Source organism: Nicotiana tabacum, chromosome 24, assembly GCF_000715075.1.
Source record: "Nicotiana tabacum cultivar K326 chromosome 24, ASM71507v2, whole genome shotgun sequence".
NCBI lineage: Eukaryota > Viridiplantae > Streptophyta > Magnoliopsida > Solanales > Solanaceae > Nicotiana > Nicotiana tabacum.
This window is the reverse complement of record NC_134103.1, coordinates 3,384,740-3,405,314: the sequence shown is the minus strand read 5'-3', so window position 1 is coordinate 3,405,314 and position 20,575 is coordinate 3,384,740. Positions and strand designations below refer to the sequence as shown.

General features: G+C 36.5%; 2 protein-coding genes across 4 annotated transcripts; one reads left to right on the top strand and one right to left on the bottom strand.

Annotated features, from left to right (window-relative positions):
* Positions 1-1,461: 1,461 nt before the first annotated feature.
* LOC107780029 (vacuolar-sorting protein BRO1-like) lies at positions 1,462-15,929 on the bottom strand. 2 transcript variants are annotated; one of them, XR_012706882.1, is made up of 10 exons: positions 15,367-15,893; positions 13,935-14,242; positions 12,685-13,638; positions 7,671-7,760; positions 6,727-6,795; positions 5,756-5,896; positions 5,325-5,373; positions 4,212-4,315; positions 1,778-2,451; positions 1,462-1,693 (listed from the first exon to the last, which is right to left on the bottom strand). XR_012706882.1 is itself a non-coding variant. In XM_075248503.1 (9 exons), exons 1-9 carry the CDS (start codon positions 15,731-15,733, stop codon positions 1,864-1,866), a joined length of 2,670 nt encoding a protein of 889 aa, XP_075104604.1. In that variant the 5' UTR covers positions 15,734-15,929; the 3' UTR covers positions 1,462-1,863. The 2 variants fall into 2 exon arrangements, 1 of the variants encoding a protein (XP_075104604.1); XM_075248503.1 differs by having other exon boundaries at positions 1,462-2,451; positions 15,367-15,929.
* A 1,295-nt stretch (positions 15,930-17,224) lies between these two features.
* Positions 17,225-20,501, top strand: LOC107792799 (uncharacterized). Of its 2 annotated transcripts, none has more exons than XM_016615046.2 (3): positions 17,225-17,423; positions 18,229-18,302; positions 19,300-20,501. In XM_016615046.2, exon 3 carries the CDS (start codon positions 19,325-19,327, stop codon positions 20,327-20,329), a length of 1,005 nt encoding a protein of 334 aa, XP_016470532.1. In that variant the 5' UTR covers positions 17,225-17,423; positions 18,229-18,302; positions 19,300-19,324; the 3' UTR covers positions 20,330-20,501. The 2 variants fall into 2 exon arrangements, with proteins under 2 accessions (XP_016470532.1, XP_016470523.1); XM_016615037.2 differs by having other exon boundaries at positions 19,266-20,501.
* Positions 20,502-20,575: the final 74 nt, after the last annotated feature.

The window sequence follows — 20,575 nt, the reverse complement described above, 5'->3', positions numbered from 1 at the left end:
CGGTCGCCCAAATTCATGAAGATGGCATGAACATTAGCACACGAAAATCGAAAATCGTGCTAAATTTCTATGTTATGGCCCTAAAATGCCAAAAATGAGGAACGGTCATGGGAAGCAATGACTATAGCTCAATAGGTCGTTTCTGATAGGCTCACAATATTTTAGGCGATTCGGGACCGGTCGCCCGAATTCATGAAAATGACGTGAACATTAGCACACGAAAATTGAAAATCGTGCTGAATTTCTATTTTATGACCCTAAAATACCAAAAACGAGGAACAGTCATGAAGAAACAATGAATATTGCCCATTAGATCATTTCTGATGGGCCCACAAAATTTGAGGCAATTTGGGGCTAATCGCCCGAATTCATAGAGATAGCGTGAACATTAGCACACAAAAAATCGGAAATCGTGTTGAATTCTTGTTTTATGGTCCTAAAAAGAGAAAAACGAGGAATGGTCATGGAAAACAATGACTATTGCTCATTAGATCAATTATGATGGACCCACAAAATTTTAGGTGACTCGAAGCCGGTCGCTCGAATTCATGAAGATGGCATGGACATTAGCACAAGAAAAATAAAAAATCGTGCTGAATTCCTATTTTATGACCCTAAAATGCCAAAAATGAGGAACGGTCATGAAGAAGCAATGGCTATTTTTCATTAGGTCATTTCTGATGGGCCCATAAATGTTAGGCGATTTGGGTCGGTCGCCCGAATTCATGAAGATGACGTGGACATTAGCTCACGAAAAATCGAAAATCATGCTAAATTCCTATTTTATGGCCTTAAAGCGCAAAAAAATGAGGAATTGTCATGGAAAAACAATGACTATTGTTCATTAAGCCGTTTCTGATGGACCCACAAAATTTTAGGCGATTCGGGGCCGGTCGCCCGAATTCATGAAGATGGCGTGAACATTAGCACACGAAAAATTGAAAATCGTGCTGAACTCATATTTTATGGCCCTAAAACGCCAAAAAACGAGGGAACGATCATGAAGAAACAATGACTATTGAGTCATTAGGTCATTTCTGATGGGTCCGCAAAATTTTAGGTGATTCAAGGCCGGTCGCTCGAATTCATGAAGATAGGTGTGGACATTAACACACGAAAAATCAAAACTCGTGCTGAATTCCTGTTTTATGATCCTAAAACGCCAAAAAAAAAGAGGAACGACTATGGAGAAGCAATGACTATTGTTCATCATGTTTCTTTGATGGGCACACAAAATTTTAGGCGATTCGCCGCGAGTTGCCCGAATTCATGAAGGGGTTTACAGGCCTAATTAAACTTGACCTGTCACATCTGAGTGTAACATCTCATTTTAAAAAACTATAGTAGAGAGCACCACTACACTGAAAACGAGCAAGGAATTAAAGACAGACATGCAGTACAGCATTCTGAAACTTATACAGTTAAACTATGGTGCCACAAAAATACTGAAATCAGAAAGAATTGTTGAAAATCCATATAGGTGGAGTAAATTTATAGTAGGTTTTCACCAGTATAGTGTTCTATCTAGTTAAGTTGTATATGCTCATGTCCTTAAACAATGGAAGGGAGGTCAATAAACACCTAAACATCACACTTTATTGTTTACTAAGCACTAGAATTTTAAATTATTGATCCAAAATACATTTGAGTAGAGTCGCGCCGAATAAAGCATGATCATACAAAGAGACCAAACCTATACAAACAGGTAAATGTAGATGTATTAACTTGCATAAGTTGTAATGTGAGCCAATGGAGAGCTAGCATCAATGGAGAATACCTGATCGAATCCCCTTTAGAGAAGGACTCAAAAACTTACTGAGACAAAATTGTCAAGGCTGCACATGAAGACAAATAGGAAAACTATCATTGCCGGTAATAGCCACTCTGATGGGGAGGAGGATGATATGGAGAAGGGACGGTATAAGGAGGTCGAGGCATAGAACCCAGTTGCTGAGGAGGTGCAGGTTGTTGTGGAGATGCATTATAGTAGGGACCCCGCCACCCAGGATACGCAGGTTGGCCATACTCGTGGCTCGGTGGTGGTTGCTGTTGATGTTGAGGCGGTGGATATGGGGGACCGGAAGTTTGCAAATGATAAGGCGGTGTAGGCTGCTGAGGAGGACCATAAGGTAACGGATTTTGAGTATAACCAGGCATCGTGGGCTGCTGCGGGTTACCAGCCATTGCGGGCTGCTGAGAGGGGTGGTAAGTAGGAGTCGGGGGTCGAACAGCGTTGGGCATATTCGCAGGGTCTGTTGGCGGTTGGGGATTGGATCTTGGCACCTGATGGGACTGAGGAACAGAAGGATAATTATAGCCATTTGAACCTTTATTGTCCTGGAAACTGAGACCTGAAATTTGTCTCTGAACCTCATCCATCATTTCTCGACACTGTATGTTTCTTGTCATCACAAAATCACTGCACTGTTGCTTTACATTTGTGATCGCATCCTGTTTAACCCATGAAAAATAGAATGTCAGTTCCTCATCCTCCGTTGAAGGAGCAAATAGATATCATATTTGAAATGAGATCAGCTCGGGGACAATAGAGAAATAAGATATTGAGCAAGACCTGCCTAAGTCGGCAGTCACAGAGAGTATTCAAACCAACTAAAACGAAAATCAATTATGTAAAAGAAATTCTAAGCTAAACGCACATTCCCTTTCCATCCTGATTCCAGACCAACTTACTGCTTTCGTTCGGTTTTTGTGCTTTAGCTTTCTAATCCCAGTATAATCCTTATCCTTCTTCATTTGTTTCTAGCATATAATACTCCTATATATTTGGAAAGTAGTATTATATTCCTTACAAGTTCGATTGCTACCTATGTTCCTTACACACGTACTAGGGTAAGAATTAGTTTCTATAAATTGAGTGATGAAATTAGTTAGGAAGCACAAAAGACCAGGACTCTGTATAATAAAAATTCAATAACAAAAACTTGTACAATCAAATGACATTCATAAATAAATCAAGGCACGTGTGTAAATTATTATTTAGTTGTTAAATTTGAGTTCTTGAAACTTTAAGAATCGGCTAAGCTGTTAACCGAAAGATAAGATAATGTAGAAAACAACTAGAGTATCATATCTTCTTTTTGGATCTTATTGTAGTAGTTTCTCTTTACCTTAGATGATTAAGCAGGTATATTTAGGAGTACAAAGAAAAGTTGCAAGCAAATAAAAACATGAACCAAAGTGAAAAAAAGTACATTAGGCTTGGTGGTTATAATTAGCTCTCATGATGTAACTATACTTTAAAGTGGAAATAATACTTACAAAAAGAAAAAACATAAATTCATTGAAAATAGTTTGAATAGGTGCTACCAATAATATTTAAAAGGTAGAGAGGAACATTAAATATCGCGAAAAGAAGGCCCATTTGTTTAAAAGAAGAGAGTGTTACAAATTCCTCTCTAGCATTTTAAAAGTGAAGAATAACTTCTTTGTTTTTTCTGATAGATTTAACAAGTCAAGAATAACTTTACGGAGTGATTGTATTACCATGTGGAAAGCCACTTCAACATAAACTGAGATGAAAAGAAGTGACACAACTAAGAAGTGAAACAAAAAGTAAGATAGCTTAAATATAGTTGGTAGCACGCAAAAAATGAGGTCTCAATGAAATGAAACCACAGAGAATTCACTCAATAAGTTCCTTTTTCGATCTCTTACAACTTCCAAATAATTATCATATGCAGATATACACACTGAAGAATTATCAATTCTCATGTCATATTTGATAAATTAGATCAGAACTTTCTATTAAAAATTAACATGTAATAGAAAATGAAACTTAACACTAAAAAGAGAGAAAACAACTCAATGACAGGATATTTCAGAAAATATGTTTTCTCAATAATAGAATACGATAAAATAAACACTTCTATTTTCATTTAGAAATAATATGCAAATGGTAGATTTTTTTTTTGTTTTTTAATACAAGCAAGTAAACCAATAATTAGGTGTAACTGAACTTCATGCCCTATCCTACTTCAGATAACATTTAGAAGAGGTTACCCATTGAATGGTCTTTAGCAGTATTGGAATACCATCAAAGATAGAGCACATCCATTAGGCTCACAAGCTTAAGATTTAATTGGAAGAGGAATTTAACCATGAATAAAATCCATCGAAGTAGGCTAGCCAACCCCTCCTCCCCTCCCCTCTCCCCTTTCTCAAAGTTCTCTAACAGATGCGAAACCTCATACCTGAAGTGTAACATAGAACTTCAATCCCTCGTTGATATTCTCCTTTATTTCTCGGTATTTTGAAATGGCAGCTTCAATTTGCTTATAGATTCGCTCACGGGATGCTGTAACATTGAGACATACACATTAAGCTGATAAAAATTAACTAATACTGCGTGAATTAGAAATCAACATTGGGACACTAATAGCAAAAACATTTCAGAGTAAAACAAATCAGATATCTAAAATCATATTTCGGTTGAACATGGTCATTGTTCCTTTGTTGGTGGTGGCTGCACATGGAAGCAGAAAGCTTCTACAATTCCTGACTCATTGACAATATTATACATGCCTTTTGGCTTAATTTCATAGCTCCTTAGGGTGTCCCTGGTTTCTAATATGTGTAGGGTGCACAAGGAATTCCACGCTCATTACTTTTGGGTCATTATGTTTCTAGGCATCTCATATTGGCTATTGCTAAATAAGAATACTAAATTGGTCTTTGCTAATTGACATTTTATTTGTGTTAGTGGAAAAGTCTCTCTTGTTAGTATCTCTCAATGTTGTATCACCACATGACATGTCAAGCAAAAAACTCAAAATTCCCAGCAGAAACCCTGAATTTTAATAAATAAATAAATAACTATTTTTTCCTTTGTAATCCTTTTCCACAAACTTTTTCTATAAATTGAAGTCACCTCCTTTGAAAACCATCCACATTGATCAGTCATGCTCATGTTGAGTACCCTCTTTTTTTTCCTTCATCTTGTAATGACCAACATATTTCCTGAGCTGAATTTTTAAAGTGGTAAAGGTTCACTCATAACTGAAAAACAGAGACTCTGGTGCAACAACCGAGAGCCTTGCGCATCCCGTCCAGCAAATGCAGATCATAAAAGTGGAAACATATCTTAATATGGGTGAGCCAGCAGCTCACCATGTTCCTGGGGAAGAAACTTGCAAAAACAAGAGACTGCAACTACATCTGCAACCTACTAATTATCTTTTCCAGTTAGTAAAGTGAACAAGTACACATACAAAACTTGTTTCCCAGTGCCACAAGGAACAATAAAAGTCAAAGCTTCACCATGCTTCAGACAATAACCCTGAAAGATAGAGCAGATTAAAACGTACCTTTATAATCCTCAAGATTGAAAATGGAAGCAAAATCCTCATTTTGAGCCTGCAAATGAAAAATATTGTTAGAGAGGATTCAAAGAGATACATTAAAATAATAAAGTCATTGTAGGTTGTTCTTTTCAGAAAGTGGGATTTTTTTGTCATTCGGCTTTAGTTTTCCACAAAGATCCTCAAATGTTAAGCATTTTTATTGTTCCCATACTACTACAAATATCAAGCCAGATAAATAAAATATTTAAACACGGAAAAGGAAGAAAATGCAAAAGGTGACATTGGACTAGAATGTGCAATACATGCATCATCAATTTACCAGATCAATATCCCTAGAATAGTTATGATATTTAAAGCTTAATGCAGATGCTTCAGCATCAGAAAGAAAAGAGTAGTAAAAGAAATTTCCCAGATATAGAAACTTTATATCGGACCTGAATTTGCAGCAACAGTTGTTCTTGCGCCTCAAGGTTCTGTGCAATTTCTTCACAAATATGATCATATTTTGCAATCTCCTTTCTGAAAAGATCCTCGTGGGAACCAGTGGATGTCATCAGCTTAGGAAGTATATCATCCTGTGCAATACCCCACAATATAAATGGTAAAGCTGGATCTCGCAGATCCTGGATCAGTGAGCAAGGAAGCAGAACAAATACCAAGAAACAAGCACCTTTCCGATGGAAACAGAAATGTTTGACTAAGACAAGTGCAATTCATTTTCAGTGACCTGTTGCCGATGGATGACGATTGAAGAGAAACCACTGAACCGAGTGATGAAGTAGTGTTAACCTTAGCTTCTTTAAGACTAATGCTATTTTAAATGTACTAAGGAGGAATCTGTTTTGACTTCCTAAGCTCCAAAAGGAAATGGAAGCTCTGAGAATCTGGTAGACTTAACAAGAAGTAGCTAATACATAACCAAAACTAGGGTCACGATACACTATAATGCCCCCAGAAGGACCAAGCACATAAAATTAGATGCACCAAGAGAATTCACTAACATACAATGAACAGGCCATCACTGCCAGGACAACCAAATGCAACGTTCCTTTTTATTTTTTGGGTTATTAAGCAAATGCAAGGATTTATTTACCAGTCCACAATACTTTAAGCAAACATATTATTTTGCTCACTTTGGTGCAAGCTTATGTGCTTGTACCATGATTAGTACTGTCAAGTAGCAGACAAAGTAAGACCTCTTACATGTGAACTAGCAAAAACCTTTGTTTCCCTTCTTTCGAGGAATTCAAAAGATCATACTTGTTCAACAATCCTATGAGCAAAAACAGAACATACATAACAACTATATATATTAGCTAAAAATTTCGGACTTAAATATATGCCCACCTCTTTAAAATAAGAAGTCAAAAGTTACACTAAGGTACAAGTGGCTATGTTATCATACCTTCCTCTTCATCTCTTTCAGCATATCTTCGAGCCCTGCCCGCTGAGCACCAAGACCTTCTAATTGTCTCTGCAAATATAAGCACCAATAACTTGAATGAGTCTGTGGAGGTAGTTATTGACTTTATTTCTTTATTTTTTACTTTTTGAGAAATAATCTATGGAAACTATTATTGTAGCTGCAACTTAAAGATTGTTCATCCAATAAACAAAATATCCCACAAAATGGATCCAACAAAAGTCACGAACTTTTTATACAACAGTAATATCTAGGCCATCTTGTGTGCACCTCAACTATTCCACCGTATACTTGCTACCTCCCACCGGCACAAGTACCGGGTAACACTCTCTATCAGGGCTTAGGCAGACAGGAAGAAATTCAACTATTTTGCATCTGTCATTAGTTTCCAAATTACTTTTGCAACATTCAAGGCTTACATGCTTCACAACACCCCAAACTTGCACATTGATTTGTTCGACACGAGAGGACTTTAAACAAGATTATCAGGCTACAATTGCTCAAATTTATTGAACTTCATTAATCAGGCTTGTTGTTAAGCTTTCTTTTCTACTGTTGTTACATACGATGAATTCATGTTTCCCATTTGTATTCACTAATAGAGTATTCTTTTAATACACCAAAACTTGCAGCAAAAATTTTCACATGTTGTCTCTGAAGAAAAAAAGTACTTCATTCTGTATTATAAGTAATTAGACAATTTTCAAACTGAAAGTAGCTATACCTTTATAAGAAAACAAACAGGTGCTGTATACTTTCTTTTAATAAATAGGTTACATTAACCCGTAACGTTCTTTAGTAAGCATCACTAGGTGTTTTCAAGAGAATATTCTATAGCAACTCTAGAAACACGGTTGCAACATAACCCATAATAAAGGATACAGCAAGAACGGCAACACACATGTAGCCTGGTTAACTAGTCTTACCAAGCTCTGCTTCAGAGCTCCCGCAATGGCGTCTTCATTGGCATCCAACGACATGATTGGTCTTGCCAAGGTTGGAAGAGCTGATTCAATCTATCATAGAGAAAAATACACAGGTTAGCCTACGCTTCTGCTAGCTACTCCAGGAGATATATAAGTATGTAAGTAATGACTTTAACTATTACATGGAATATACATACAACAAACTAAAGAGCAAGCACTTCAAAGTTGTGTAGTCAAAATCAAATACCAACGAATCCAAATCTAGTCATTTTAACCGGTTAAAATAAGAATGGCAGCATATATTAAATACATATTAAGAAAATCACCAAGCTCTCCCAACGGCACAAGCTGTCGACAGATTTTATCTTTGAAAGCTCATGAACTCAATTTCCACAATTTGACAACTATCCTAAGAACACCCACTAATAATATGTCTATGTATAGAACCAACAGTGTAACGATCCGACTTGTCGTTTTGAGAATTTACGTTCCGTTCAGTGACTTAAGGTCCCGAGCAATTTCGTAATATGTATTATGACCCGCGTGTGGGGTCGAGTTTGGTTTTCGGAAGATATCGGAATTTAATTGAAAGAACAATTCTCATTTATAAAGCTTGAATTTCTAAAGTTTGACCGAAGATTTGACTTTTGAGTAAACGACTCCGGAATGGAATTTTGATGATTCCAATAGCTTCGTATGGTGATTTCGAACTTAGGCGCATGTCCGGATTTGGATTTGGAAGTCCGTACGACAATTCGACGCATTTTGGCCAAAGTTGAAAAATGGAAGATTTTTACAAGGTTTGACAGCGAGTTGACTTTATTGATATCGGGGTCGGAATTCAATTCTGGAAATTTGAACAGCTCCATTATGTCATTTGTGACTTACATGCAAAATTTGAAGTCATTCCGGATTGATTTGATACGTTTCGGCACAAGATATAGAATTTGGAAAATTTCATAAACTCATAAGTTCGATTCGAGATGCGATTCGTTGTTTCGGTGTTGTTTGATGTGATTTGAGGCCTCGACTAAGTCCGTAATATGTTTTGTGATTTGTTGGTATGTTCGGACGGGGTCCCAAGGGGCTCGGGTGAGTTTCGGAGTGGTTTCGGACCATTTCTAGGCCATTTTTAACTACTGATTTTTGGCTACAGCAGTGTGCATCGCAGAAATTTCTGCTGCACAGAGCTGACTTTGGAAGTTTATATCTCGTAATCTGTAAGGAATTTGGAGATGATCCAAAAATGAAAGTTGTAGCCCTTTGAGTCTAGTTTCCAGAAATGTAAACCATTCATCATTTGGACATTTGTACAGAAAGTTATGATCGATTAACTGAAGCCTGGTACTGCAGTTGTTTTGCCTCGCAGTGAGCATCGCAGAAATTTCTGTTGCACAAGACTGACTTTGGAAGCTTATATTTCGTAATCTATAAGGAATTTGGCGATGATCCAAAAATAAAAGTTGTAGTCCTTTGTATCTAGTTTTCAGAAATTTAAACTGTTTGGCCGTTGGAGTTGGGTACAAAAAGTTATGGTTGATACACTACAGGTTGTTTGGGAAGAGTTTTGGAAGAGTTTGGTGTTTTGAGCATAAGCATGTAATGATCCAAAGGTCCATTTTTAGTTCTAGAGATTGAAATTCGATTTCGATACTTCCGAGAGTTTGATAATGAATTATAGGAATGATCTGGAATGTTTGGTCCAATTTCATCAAGTCGCGATTGGGTTTTTAGCGCGAAACATGAGTTAATTGTTTAACGAGCGAAATTGGTATCGCATTGAGCAAATGAGCTCCGAATTGAATTTCGATTAAACGACTAGGTTCGTATTATTATTTGTGACTCATAGGAACAAGAATCGTCGAATTCCGATTTCGTATGATGGAGTTAAAGCCTTTTTAGTGAAATATTAAATTGTTAGTGCAAGCAGGTTCTGGTGCGGACCTTTAGTGACGGGAAATGGACTTCTAGTGACGGGAAATGGACTTTTAGTGACGGGAAATGAGTTTTTATTGAGCAGTTTTGTTTTTTTAGCTCATTTCAATATTTTTGAAGCTAGGGAACTCGGATTTGGGCGATTTTTGAGAGGATTTTCACCAAATGGATTAGGGTAAGTGTTTCCTACTCGGTTTTCATTATATTTCATGATTCCATGATTATTTTCATCTTTTATTAGTGAATCAATTGGAAGAAAATGGGACTTTTGCAAAATCTTTCAAAAACAAAAATTTAAGATTTGGAGGTCGATTCGTTGTCGGAATTTGATAAATTTGGTATGGTTGAACTCGTATCGGAATGAGTGTTCGGATTTCGTGAAAATTCTATCAGGTTCCGAGAGGCGAGCCCCGCGTTGACTTTTTAGAATAAAATTTTAGGTCGACGTTTTATTATCCAGAATTATTTTCGATGAATTTTAATGAAATTATACAATTAATTTGGATAGATTTGAACTGTCTGGAGGTCAATTCAAGTAAGAAGGCTATTTTGGAATATCGGCCTAACTTCAAAAAGGTAAGTATCTTGCCTAACCTTGAGTGGGGGAAATTACCCCTTAGGCATTGAGTCTTATGTGAAAATTGTGTAATTGAAAACCATGTACGCGAGGTGACGAGTACGTACTTGGTTTATATGTGCAAATTACATTGGTTGAAATTCGTAGACGCCCTCATGTATTAAATTGAAAAATTGTTGGAACATAGTAAATCCTTGTTTGTTGAATTTATTTTTATATGATAATTTGGTGTGATTACCACCTTGATTTTTATGTGAATCCCGTTTTTTTGTTGAGTTGATATTTTCTGGAGATAATTTCATTATGGATTATTCATTTGCAAATAATTTATTAAATAAATTTAAAAGGAGGCATTAATCTATTTGCCAAAAATTTGGATTAAAGAAGGCGTTGCCGCTTGATGAATTACTTTCCAGTTCATGTTGTTGAAATTGGTATTGAGTTATAAAGGCCATAAATCATATTGAGGCAAGGTGTTAAATTGTGAAATATTATTTTGTTGAGTTGTTCACTCCCGGATATCTTGTTAAGATTTTGTGCACATTATGGTTGAGCCATGGGCTCCTTATTGTGGAAAATAATGTATTGTTTATTTTGTGTGGCAAGTTGTAATATTTGAGCACTTGGGGTGCAATTTGTGATATGTTTTGATATTTGAGCACTTGATGTGCAATTTGTGATATGTTGTAATATTTGAGCACTTAAGGTGCAATTTGTGATATGTGGTGATATTTGAGCACTTGAGGTGCAATTAATAATATGTTGTGATATTTGAGCACTTGAGGTGCAAGTTGTGTTATCCTATGATAATCGGGCACTTGAGGTGCGAATTGTGATATATTGTGATATTGATACGCATGCGGTGGTATAAGGTCTGGGTGTTGAAACGCATGCGGTGAGATAAGGTGGGCTTGATACGCGTGGCTAGTAGGGGAACTACTAGAAGCCATGTGGTGTGATAAGGGTGGCTAAAACGCGGGATGCTGTTTCGAAAAAAAAAATAATTTTTAAAAACTAAATGTGAAGGCTCCCGCGGTGATATAAGGAAAGACTGAAATTTATTTAAGATTTGGGACTACGAGGCGGTACCTCGGGAGTGCCCTTTGTTGATATTTCTCTATGGTTGTACTTGCCTTTGGTTATTTTGTTTTTCCGTGATGTGTAAATTCTTGTGTTCTTCCGTGATGTATTATGTGTTTTGTATTCTTTGTTGTATTGTGTTGGCTTTGGCTCTTCGTACGAGACTCTGAGGATTTGTGTTTCTGGTTTTTACTGGTTTTCGAGGTTTGAGTTGTTTTGAATAAAAGAAATTGCTATTATGTTTTAATTTAATAAATTTTACATCCAAATCAGTAGCTATCGGATGCTTCATTTTAATTGAAATGTCATTTTCTTCACCCAAACGAGTTCAAAAAAAATAAACTCATTTCTTTGTTGATTTCTTACTTGGTTTAAAAATTGTAAACTTACTTTATTGAAAATAAATTGATCCTGCGGGTCTTATATACATTGATATTTTGGTACGTGAGTTGTCCGTGCGGTTGTAATAGAGATATGGGCACAAGGTGCCGTGAAAATATGAAAGTGGGCTGAAGACCCGTATTTTATGATTATGAAATAAGGTGTCACAGAGTGACTTTTATTTGAAAGAAATATTCGAAAGATTTTTATTTGTAATTTATATGTGAAAGATTTATATTTGAAGGACTTACATTTGAAAGATGTATATTTTGAAGGACTTGATTAATTGGTTGTACTTGTGTTCATTATTCGCTTGAGCAATATTTATGGTATTCTTGTTGCCTTGCTGTTTATATCACTAGTTGATTATTGTTGCTATCACTGTTATTTATCTGTATATTATTTTTGTATGCTATATTGCAAAGGTTATTTGACTAGTGAGTGTCTTGATTGTACCTCGTCACTACTCCACCGAGGTTAGACTTGATACTTACTGGGTACCGACTGTGGTGTACTCATACTACACTTCTGCACATTTTTGTGCAGAGCCAGGTATTGGGGATATCGGACTCGGGCAGAGTTAGTGTGTTGATCGCAAGGATTCAAGGTAGAGCTGCTTGGTCGTCGCAGTCCCTTGGAGTCTTTCCATTTTATCTGTCAACTCTTATTCGAACAGTATTATATATTCAATCCTTGAGATCATTGCATGTATTCAGTTAGACTTCGTGACTCAGTACTACTAGTCTTGGGAGGTTGTTATATTTGTTTCCGCTTTTGGTTTCGACACTTGTATTAAATTATATGTTTCAAAAAAAAATGGCTCGTAATGTAATTGTAATCGACTTACTTAGTCTTAAAGACTAAGTGCCATCACGACGCATGTGGTGAGATTTTGGGTCGTGACAAACAGCATACGACGACAAATTTCTTTTCTACATGTCTTGATGAGTAAAGTTCATCGACAGAGCTAAATACGCATCACATGACTAGTTATCTAAAATAAGGTTTCACAAAGAATCTAAATGCTAAATAAATACATACTGGATGGCGATCAAGGATTGACATGAGTGCTGCATGATCCTTCACTGATCGTTCAATCCTGGCATCACTCTCTGCAGCTTGCTTCAAGTTAGCTGCAAACCTGTTCAATCTGTCCTGTAGGTTCTTTGTTAGAGTACTAGATTGAGGCCTTGTCCATCGTGTTCCAAATTGACTTCTAAATTGAGAATCTTCTGTTGCTTCTTTTTGTAAAAGCTCCTCAGTTTGGACCAGTAATTCCTGGTTCACCCTCTTCAGATCTTTGAGCTGCTGCAGCTCAGCTTCTAAACCAGCTGGACCACCACAAACTTGAACTGCCTCTACATCTTCTTTTAAGGCCATGGGCAGAGTTAAGTTTCCCTCCAAAGCAAGAATAGAATCAGGCAAGTCCATTTCCCTGAGCTTAACTCGAGCTAGCTCACTTCCCTGTTGCAATCTCTCAGCTTGAGACCTAATGACATCATCAACCATTTCGGTGTACCTGGAAAGAGCTTTAGCGCTGTTATCAGGAACAAGACTGGCAAACATCTTCTCCTTGCTTGCATCCAGGACATCATTCATTGGCATAGGCTTGACCAATGAAAACGCTGGAAGAGGAGCCAGAGAACTGGCTTGTGGAACTCTCATGAGGTATACTCTATCATTCTCCTTCACAGCTCTCGCCAAGTTTTGATTTAAATTAGCCTCGAGCTTATTAATTGCATCCAAGAGCTGCTGCGCTGCTCCCTTTGGTGATGTTTTTTTGGCCTCAGACAATGCACTAATCCCACTCTTCAACCTCGCAATTTCCTCTGCAATTTCTTCTTTCTCGTGGAGCTCCATACCGTACCTATAGCAGGCCTCAGCATAAAACAAGGCTGCCTTGAGCTGAACATGAGCCAGCCAACCCTTGTCAAAGTGGTAGTTCAGAGGTGCAACAGTTAATGCTGCCAAAGCTTCCTCGTAATAAATCCCTGCCTGTATTCATATGTGCAGTGCTCATTTTAAAATTAAATGTTGCATGTATTAGTGCAACGAGAAAATTCACCATCTTACACCAAAATAGCAGACAAATCAGAAAATGTCATTGCCAACATAATATCCAGAATGGGTTTTTTTAATATATTATCAAATATCAAGGATGCATTCGCTGAATCGTATGCAAGTCGAGTGTTTGTTATCTTCCATACAATCAAATAAAAGGTTGACTAAACTACAGAAAGTATGAAGTGGCAAAGGCTGAAATAAATAAGGTATTATAACCAATAGACAACCTGTCTTGAAATCTTTGCACAGACTCCAGGGGTGCTTCCCTTGGCAATAGTATTCTCAAAAACGCACTCCTGAGCCTGAGCTAGCATGAGTCTTTCCAACATCCCAGCACATTCCACTGACATGTCAACCGTGGTGGAGCTACCCATTGATGCCTTCATTGCCACATTGTCTCTCAGGAACGCAAAAGCCCCAGCTGCAGCAATAAAGGAATGTGATGCCTGCCTTCGCCCCTCCACAGCTGATCGATCCAGACTCAATCCCATCTGACTGTGCACTGCTCCCAAATTGAACAAAACTGCAGCTTTCTCTGCGGCAAACCAAAAAATAAAAAGCTAGATTACTAATATAACAAGATGATACTAACTAAGCATAAATTTGACTTCTGTAAATTCATAAGATCGCCATATCATATTGAGAAGGTACATGTTTGAATTATAATGATCATTCAGATATTGAAATGAAACTAATTATTAGTAAATACCTTTGCCCTGTTTGGTTTTGGACTTTCTACTTATATAATCACTGTTTTCTATTAAACTAGACGTCCAAATAGAACGGTAAGTTACCAGTGTTGCTAAAGGCTCAAAGCCCTGAAACTCGGTAAGTCCAGGTTGTGCGCTTCACCTCACTTAATTGGCTCTTTAGTGTAGGCGTCAAGTTGCTAAGGCATGTGCACTTCCATTGATGGTGATTGGTTCTGTATTAAAGTGCACAACATCATATATATAGCTTAAGTTTCACTCTTTTGTCCAGATAATTATTGTTTGTGTTTGCAGTTACATAATTTTTTGCTATTTTTGTTTTTCTCCGTTGGCGCTTTTCTTCGCTAAAGCTCATGCTTTAATTGCACTTTGCGCTTAAAGTTCCAACAAACTTTGGCGCTTTTTCGCTTTTCACTTTTGACTACTCTGTAATAGTTACTCTTTGAAAATATCAACTTTAGAAACTAATCAAAATATTTCAATGAAACTGATAGAGTCCATTACCTAATAACAGCATTTCTAAATAATCAGATCCAGTTTCCAGAATCCAAACCAAACAGGACCAACCTCCAATAATCTCTTTACCACTGCGACAGGCGATTAAAATTTTAATCTTTTTAAAGTTTAAATCTATTCAAGTTTTAATCTCTCTGGAGCAAATTCCAACGTTATCCCAAATCCAAATTCCAAGATCCTTATTTCATTTGGAAAGGAAAGTAAGACCAATATATGTAGCAGCTTAAAATCAAATATGACGCAATTTTAAGTTCTACTTCTGCATTATAAGTTGTACAATAAACAAGAAGCAAAGGAGAAGGGAAGAAAAGGGAAAGTATGAACAATGTAGAAGCTCAAAGCAAGTGTGAAGCAATTCTAAATTGTAATTCACGCATTGCCTATTGTACGCATAATTTGAAGTCCAATCAAATCAAAATTTACTTCAATATACCTAGATGAATATTCTGCTGCACAGCTTTCTGCTTGTTCTTGAAAGTATCGTACCAAGTAAAAAACACGGAATTGATGTGATCTTTATCAGGTGAGATCGGAAAACGAGATTCAACAGAACAGAGGGCTTTATAGTAATTTTGCAGAATGTCACGACGAGCAGGGAGCGAATCGGCCGGAACACGCTCGATTTCGGAGCGGTATTGCTTGAGAGTTTGGAGATCATCTTCGAGGTTTTGAGCTTCCCGTTCGGAGTAATTGAAAGCGATGTAGTTTCGTAATGGACGGTAGAGATCGAGTGATACGGTTTTCTTCTCGAAGATTGCTAACATGACGTTTGTCGCCGCCGTTGACGACGGTGACGCCATGGTTTCCGGTGACCTTTTGTAGCAGTGATGATTTCAATAGATACAGAGTTTGTGTTTAGAGCTTATGCGATGAATTCAAGCGCGTATTTTGTCCCAAATTTTCCTTTTGTTTCCTTATTGTAAATTTTGACAATTTCTATAAATGTTGTTTGTTTTCCATTCCCTCTTTTTTTCCACCTATAAATGTTGTTTGTTTGCTTAGCTTGAAAGGAAGATATTTTACCTTTTATATTTTAGGGGGCAAATGAAGAAATAAACACTAACGAAGACCAAAATTCCTTTTATATAATGATCTAAAAATATAATTTATGAAAGCACTTTAGAAACTTAAAATTTTGAGTTTAAGTTTCACATTTTAAAATTATAATTTACTGGGTGATTTTGACCAAAATTATTGGATATTATCGATTCCGTAAATTGAACTTTAATTATGTCGTAAAGTATTTTCTATTTTGACTAAGAATAAAAGATCACATGAATACCACCATGTCTCCTGATGATAAGAAGAAGACCAATGAGTTAATAACAGATTAATGGATATAGACCTTAACTTCTAAATTCTAATTTATAAAAATATAAAAATGTATATAGTAATCATTTTTGCTAAATTTCTCTTAAGTTAATTCCAGATTTTTTTTTATGTTGGAATACTTTCTTATTTAATCGCGCTACTTCCGAAAATGATAAACTAGCTCTCATGTAGCTATAGATTCCATATATGTATAAGATTATTTTCGTCTAAAATTAATTATTTTACTGCCTTAAATATATTTACTTCTATAAGATCGAAATTATTCCAGAAATCAATGACAATAAAAATATATTTCCTATTTCATGATCAAAAGCTACTATAGTAATTTTTCCACTTGTTATTTATACGTAAGTTTATAGTAGATTAAGTTACTAAACTGATAAACAAGGATTGTAACAATAAGAAATAAGCAGTATCGAGCTGCCAAGCATTTGATCGCGATAAACAAGGATCGTAACAAAGAGTAAGCATTCCATTCCTCTCTTTTCTATTTATTTTGGTTTCCCGCCCGGTAGTTCGACCGATCTGAAAATTTTATTTTGTGCATCACACAACTGATAACTGACACTACTTGTGTGGAGTCTTTTTTTTGTTCTCACAATTTTGTGGACCCAGAAATTTACGAATTCAAAAGTATAAGATATGAATCCATAAATTTACGAGATAAAAAAGAGAACTCACACAACTAATGTCCATTTTTTTAGGCACAATATAAAACTTTTCGACCCATCTAATTAAGTTGAAGCGCAGTTTAAGACCAAACCAAGCCCAATTAGCCTTTAGCTTAATTGAGCTAGTGTTTTGATCAATTAGGACCAATTGTCAAGTTCCTAACTCCTACTACTAATTTACTATTATTGAAAAAAAGAAATAAAAAATGGAGTAATAATTTCGAAAAGAAAAAAGGAAAAAGAGAAAGTTTGAACCCATTTCCTAGCAACCCGTTTTTACACCGCGTTGGAGTTCACAACACGCAAATAATTTCAAATTCATCCCTCTTAGCCCAATTTTTTGTTTTTCCTGTTTTCTATAAATAGCCCCAATTCCTCAAGCTTTTCGAACTCTCTAGAAAATTGAGCACCTCCTTTCTCTCAACGAGTTCAAGCCCCATCTTCTTTTTTCAAATCTCCCAGATTCTTCTCTTTTCCCATTGCTCTGGTATGTCATCTATAAACTTTAGCTACTTAAAAATTCATGCTTTCTTGTTTACTTTTTGGTGGATTTTATTTGGTGCCTTTACTAGCATTCTAGGGTTTTAATCTGGTGCTTCAATTTATGTTGAAAATCTTGTGATTTAAAGTCTGAAGAGTTTGATTTAACGTAAATCGGATAATACTGAGGTGCGGCTGGATCTTTTTCTGTAAAATTTGGATTTTTGGTGAATTTTATTTGATGCCCTTACTAGCATTCCAGGGTTTTATTGTGTTGCTTCAATTTATGTTGAAAATCTTGTTTTTTTTATTTTTTTTATTTAGAGTCTGATAATCGAATAATACTGAGCTGGGTCTGGATCTTATTTTCTGCAAAATTTGGATCCTGTTATATGAGTTATTGAAGTGACTTTTGGGTTTTTCAAGAGAACAGGCTTTAAATTATGCACACAAAAAAAGAAGAAGGGAAAAAACACTTTTTTTGTGTTTGTTTTGGGTTGGAAAGAAAGTGGTTCGGGAAATGGGGTTTGTGTTTAAAATTGCTTGGTCTTTGTTCGGCCTAGTTGATGCCCTTTAAAAAATTGAATCTCTAGGGTTCTAAATTTTCGCATTCAGCCTATTACTCTTTCATTATTGAGTTTCTGTTTTTGTTATAAAAAATTCAACCTGAGAGCTGATTATTTTCTAGAGATTGTCTGGGTTGATATGTATTCTCTCTTGAATCTAGAAAGCCGGTGTTCAGTTTTAATTTAGAGATGACAATTGGCTAGCTGTGAAAATTGTATAACCTCTTTTTTTGGGGTTGAATGCAGATTCTTTGGGAAGTTGGTTGGAGGGGTAATTTGAGCTCGAGAATTGGATTTGGTCATCAATTTCATTGTATAAGGTAAGAAACCTGTTCCAGTTTGTAATTCTTTTCCTTTTTCAGTTTTGTGTTATTTCATCCATCAATTCTAGCTTCATTTGAACAGCTTGGAGAGGTTAGTTTAGTAAAATGGAATATTTGTCCAGTTGATAAAGGAAAAAATCTAAAAGTATTTGGAACCTGTTTATGATCAAAAGTATACTATGAGATCTTTGTTATTTTGGTCTAGATTTATGGTCCAATGCAGTGTATTTTGATCTTGTTTTGAAAGAGATCCAAAGCAGTGCCTATTTGTTTCATTTATGGTCTGTGTGTTTTTCATTCAGTTAATCCACCATAGGTATTTGTTATGCTTGTTTCTCAAGTTTAACATCGGATTGACACGCTCTTATGCAAAGTAGTTTGATAGAGACGCGAATGGGTGTCAGCCAATGACAGTGATTAATATTGAATCATATGTTGTGTTACACTGTTATAGGGCTTCGCTTGGTGGTTGGCAGCTTTCGATGTTTGTAATTGTTTGCCATATCGATGATGCACAATACTGAATCTGGCTTATGCCAGTTTATTCTCAAATAATATGCTAATGAAAGGACATATCTAATTCTAAATATGAGATTTGAGCCTGTGATATATCCAATCTGATATTGCTGTGACAAATTATTTTTTGCATATCATTAGTGAATGTGGAATTATAGTCTGATACTATATTGCAATTAAATTTTATTTGCAACCTGAAGTCTCTCTCTCTCTCTCTCTCTTTGTGCATCATTTTCCTAATTGTCCACATTCCTTATTATTCTCTTGGTAGGTTTTCTTTGGTTAATAGCATCATATATGCATGCTTTCACTATAGGCATTTGCCGTTAAATTGGTTATTTTTGTTAAGTTTGAATTACATTTTACTTCATGTGAAATATGCTCTCGTTCAAAGGTGGTAATAATGGTGGAAGAACTAACATTGTTTCCTTTCTCTTCTTTGAGATGCACTTCTGGTCATCATCATACCAAAATGCAGAATTTTGTTTGTCTTTTACCTCTGAATGGATGCCAAGAAGTTCATGCAATTGGTCGAGGAGAAAAAGAAGAGAGCTCTTGAGAAGAATGAAGCCCGCTTGAAATGGGAGCAAAAACTTGAAGCTGCAGCAAGAGCAATATCTGATGCTGAAGCTAGAGAGAAAGCCAAGGCAGCTAAGCATAAAAGGAAATCGGACTTGGAGTCTGATAGTGCCAGTGACACTGATAGTGGATATGAAGGGAAAAAATCCACCAAAAAGCACCACAAGAAACATAGGAAGCACCATAGCTCTGAGTCTGGTGATTCGGATAGGAAGGAGAAGAAATCCAAGCGAAAGCCTAAGAGAAGATCCTCCGATTCGAGTGATGATAGCAGTGAGGAATATGATGGTGATTCAGAAGAAGAGAGAAGAAGAAAGAAGCGGGGCCACAAGAAGCGCAGGCATCATGATAGACGCGCAGATTATAGTTCCTCAGACTCTTCAGATGATGAAGATGTGAGAAGAAGACGCCATTCAAAGCATCACAAACGCCATCGACGATCACACTCGGATGGTTCAGAGTCTTCAAGTGATGATGATCACGTTGCAGCCAGGAAACGAAGCCACACAAAGCATCATAAACGTCAGGGAAGGTTTGACTCAGATGCTTCTGTCTCTTCTAGTGATGAAGAAAAACTGAACTGCAGTAATCACGGAAAACATAGGAAATGTCATCGCACGTCCCATAGTCATGATTCAAGGTCCTCAGATTCTGAAGCTTTTAGGCGTGATAGAAGTAGATCCCTAGGTAAATCTTCTGATGAGAATGAGGAACTAGATAAAAAAGAAAAGCACAGGAAGAATCATCATCGACATGGCCATCACCGTCATCACCGTTCCAACCATAAGCATCACCACTCAGATGAAGTGTCCAAGGACAAGCACCAATCCCACGGCGAGGAAGAGAAAAATGATGAGCCAGTGGAACGTGGTTCTGAGGTGCGCAAGGAAAGTGATGGCAATGGTGCTCATGATATTCAGAATGCTTAGGATGTTATGACTGCTTGCACTCAATTCATGTTGTTTTCCATTTAACTTCATTCTGTGGAGACTGTAAACTGCCATTGCGAATTATAGTTGTGCTGTAGTTTGTTTCGTATTTCATTAATACTGTTGAATCTTTCTATAGACCAGCACATTTATGATACTAGTGATTCTGCTATTGATTAACAGAGTAACATCGTGTGGCGAAATATTCCCTTTTTTTTAGTGGCACTTGCATGTAATTATCAGTTT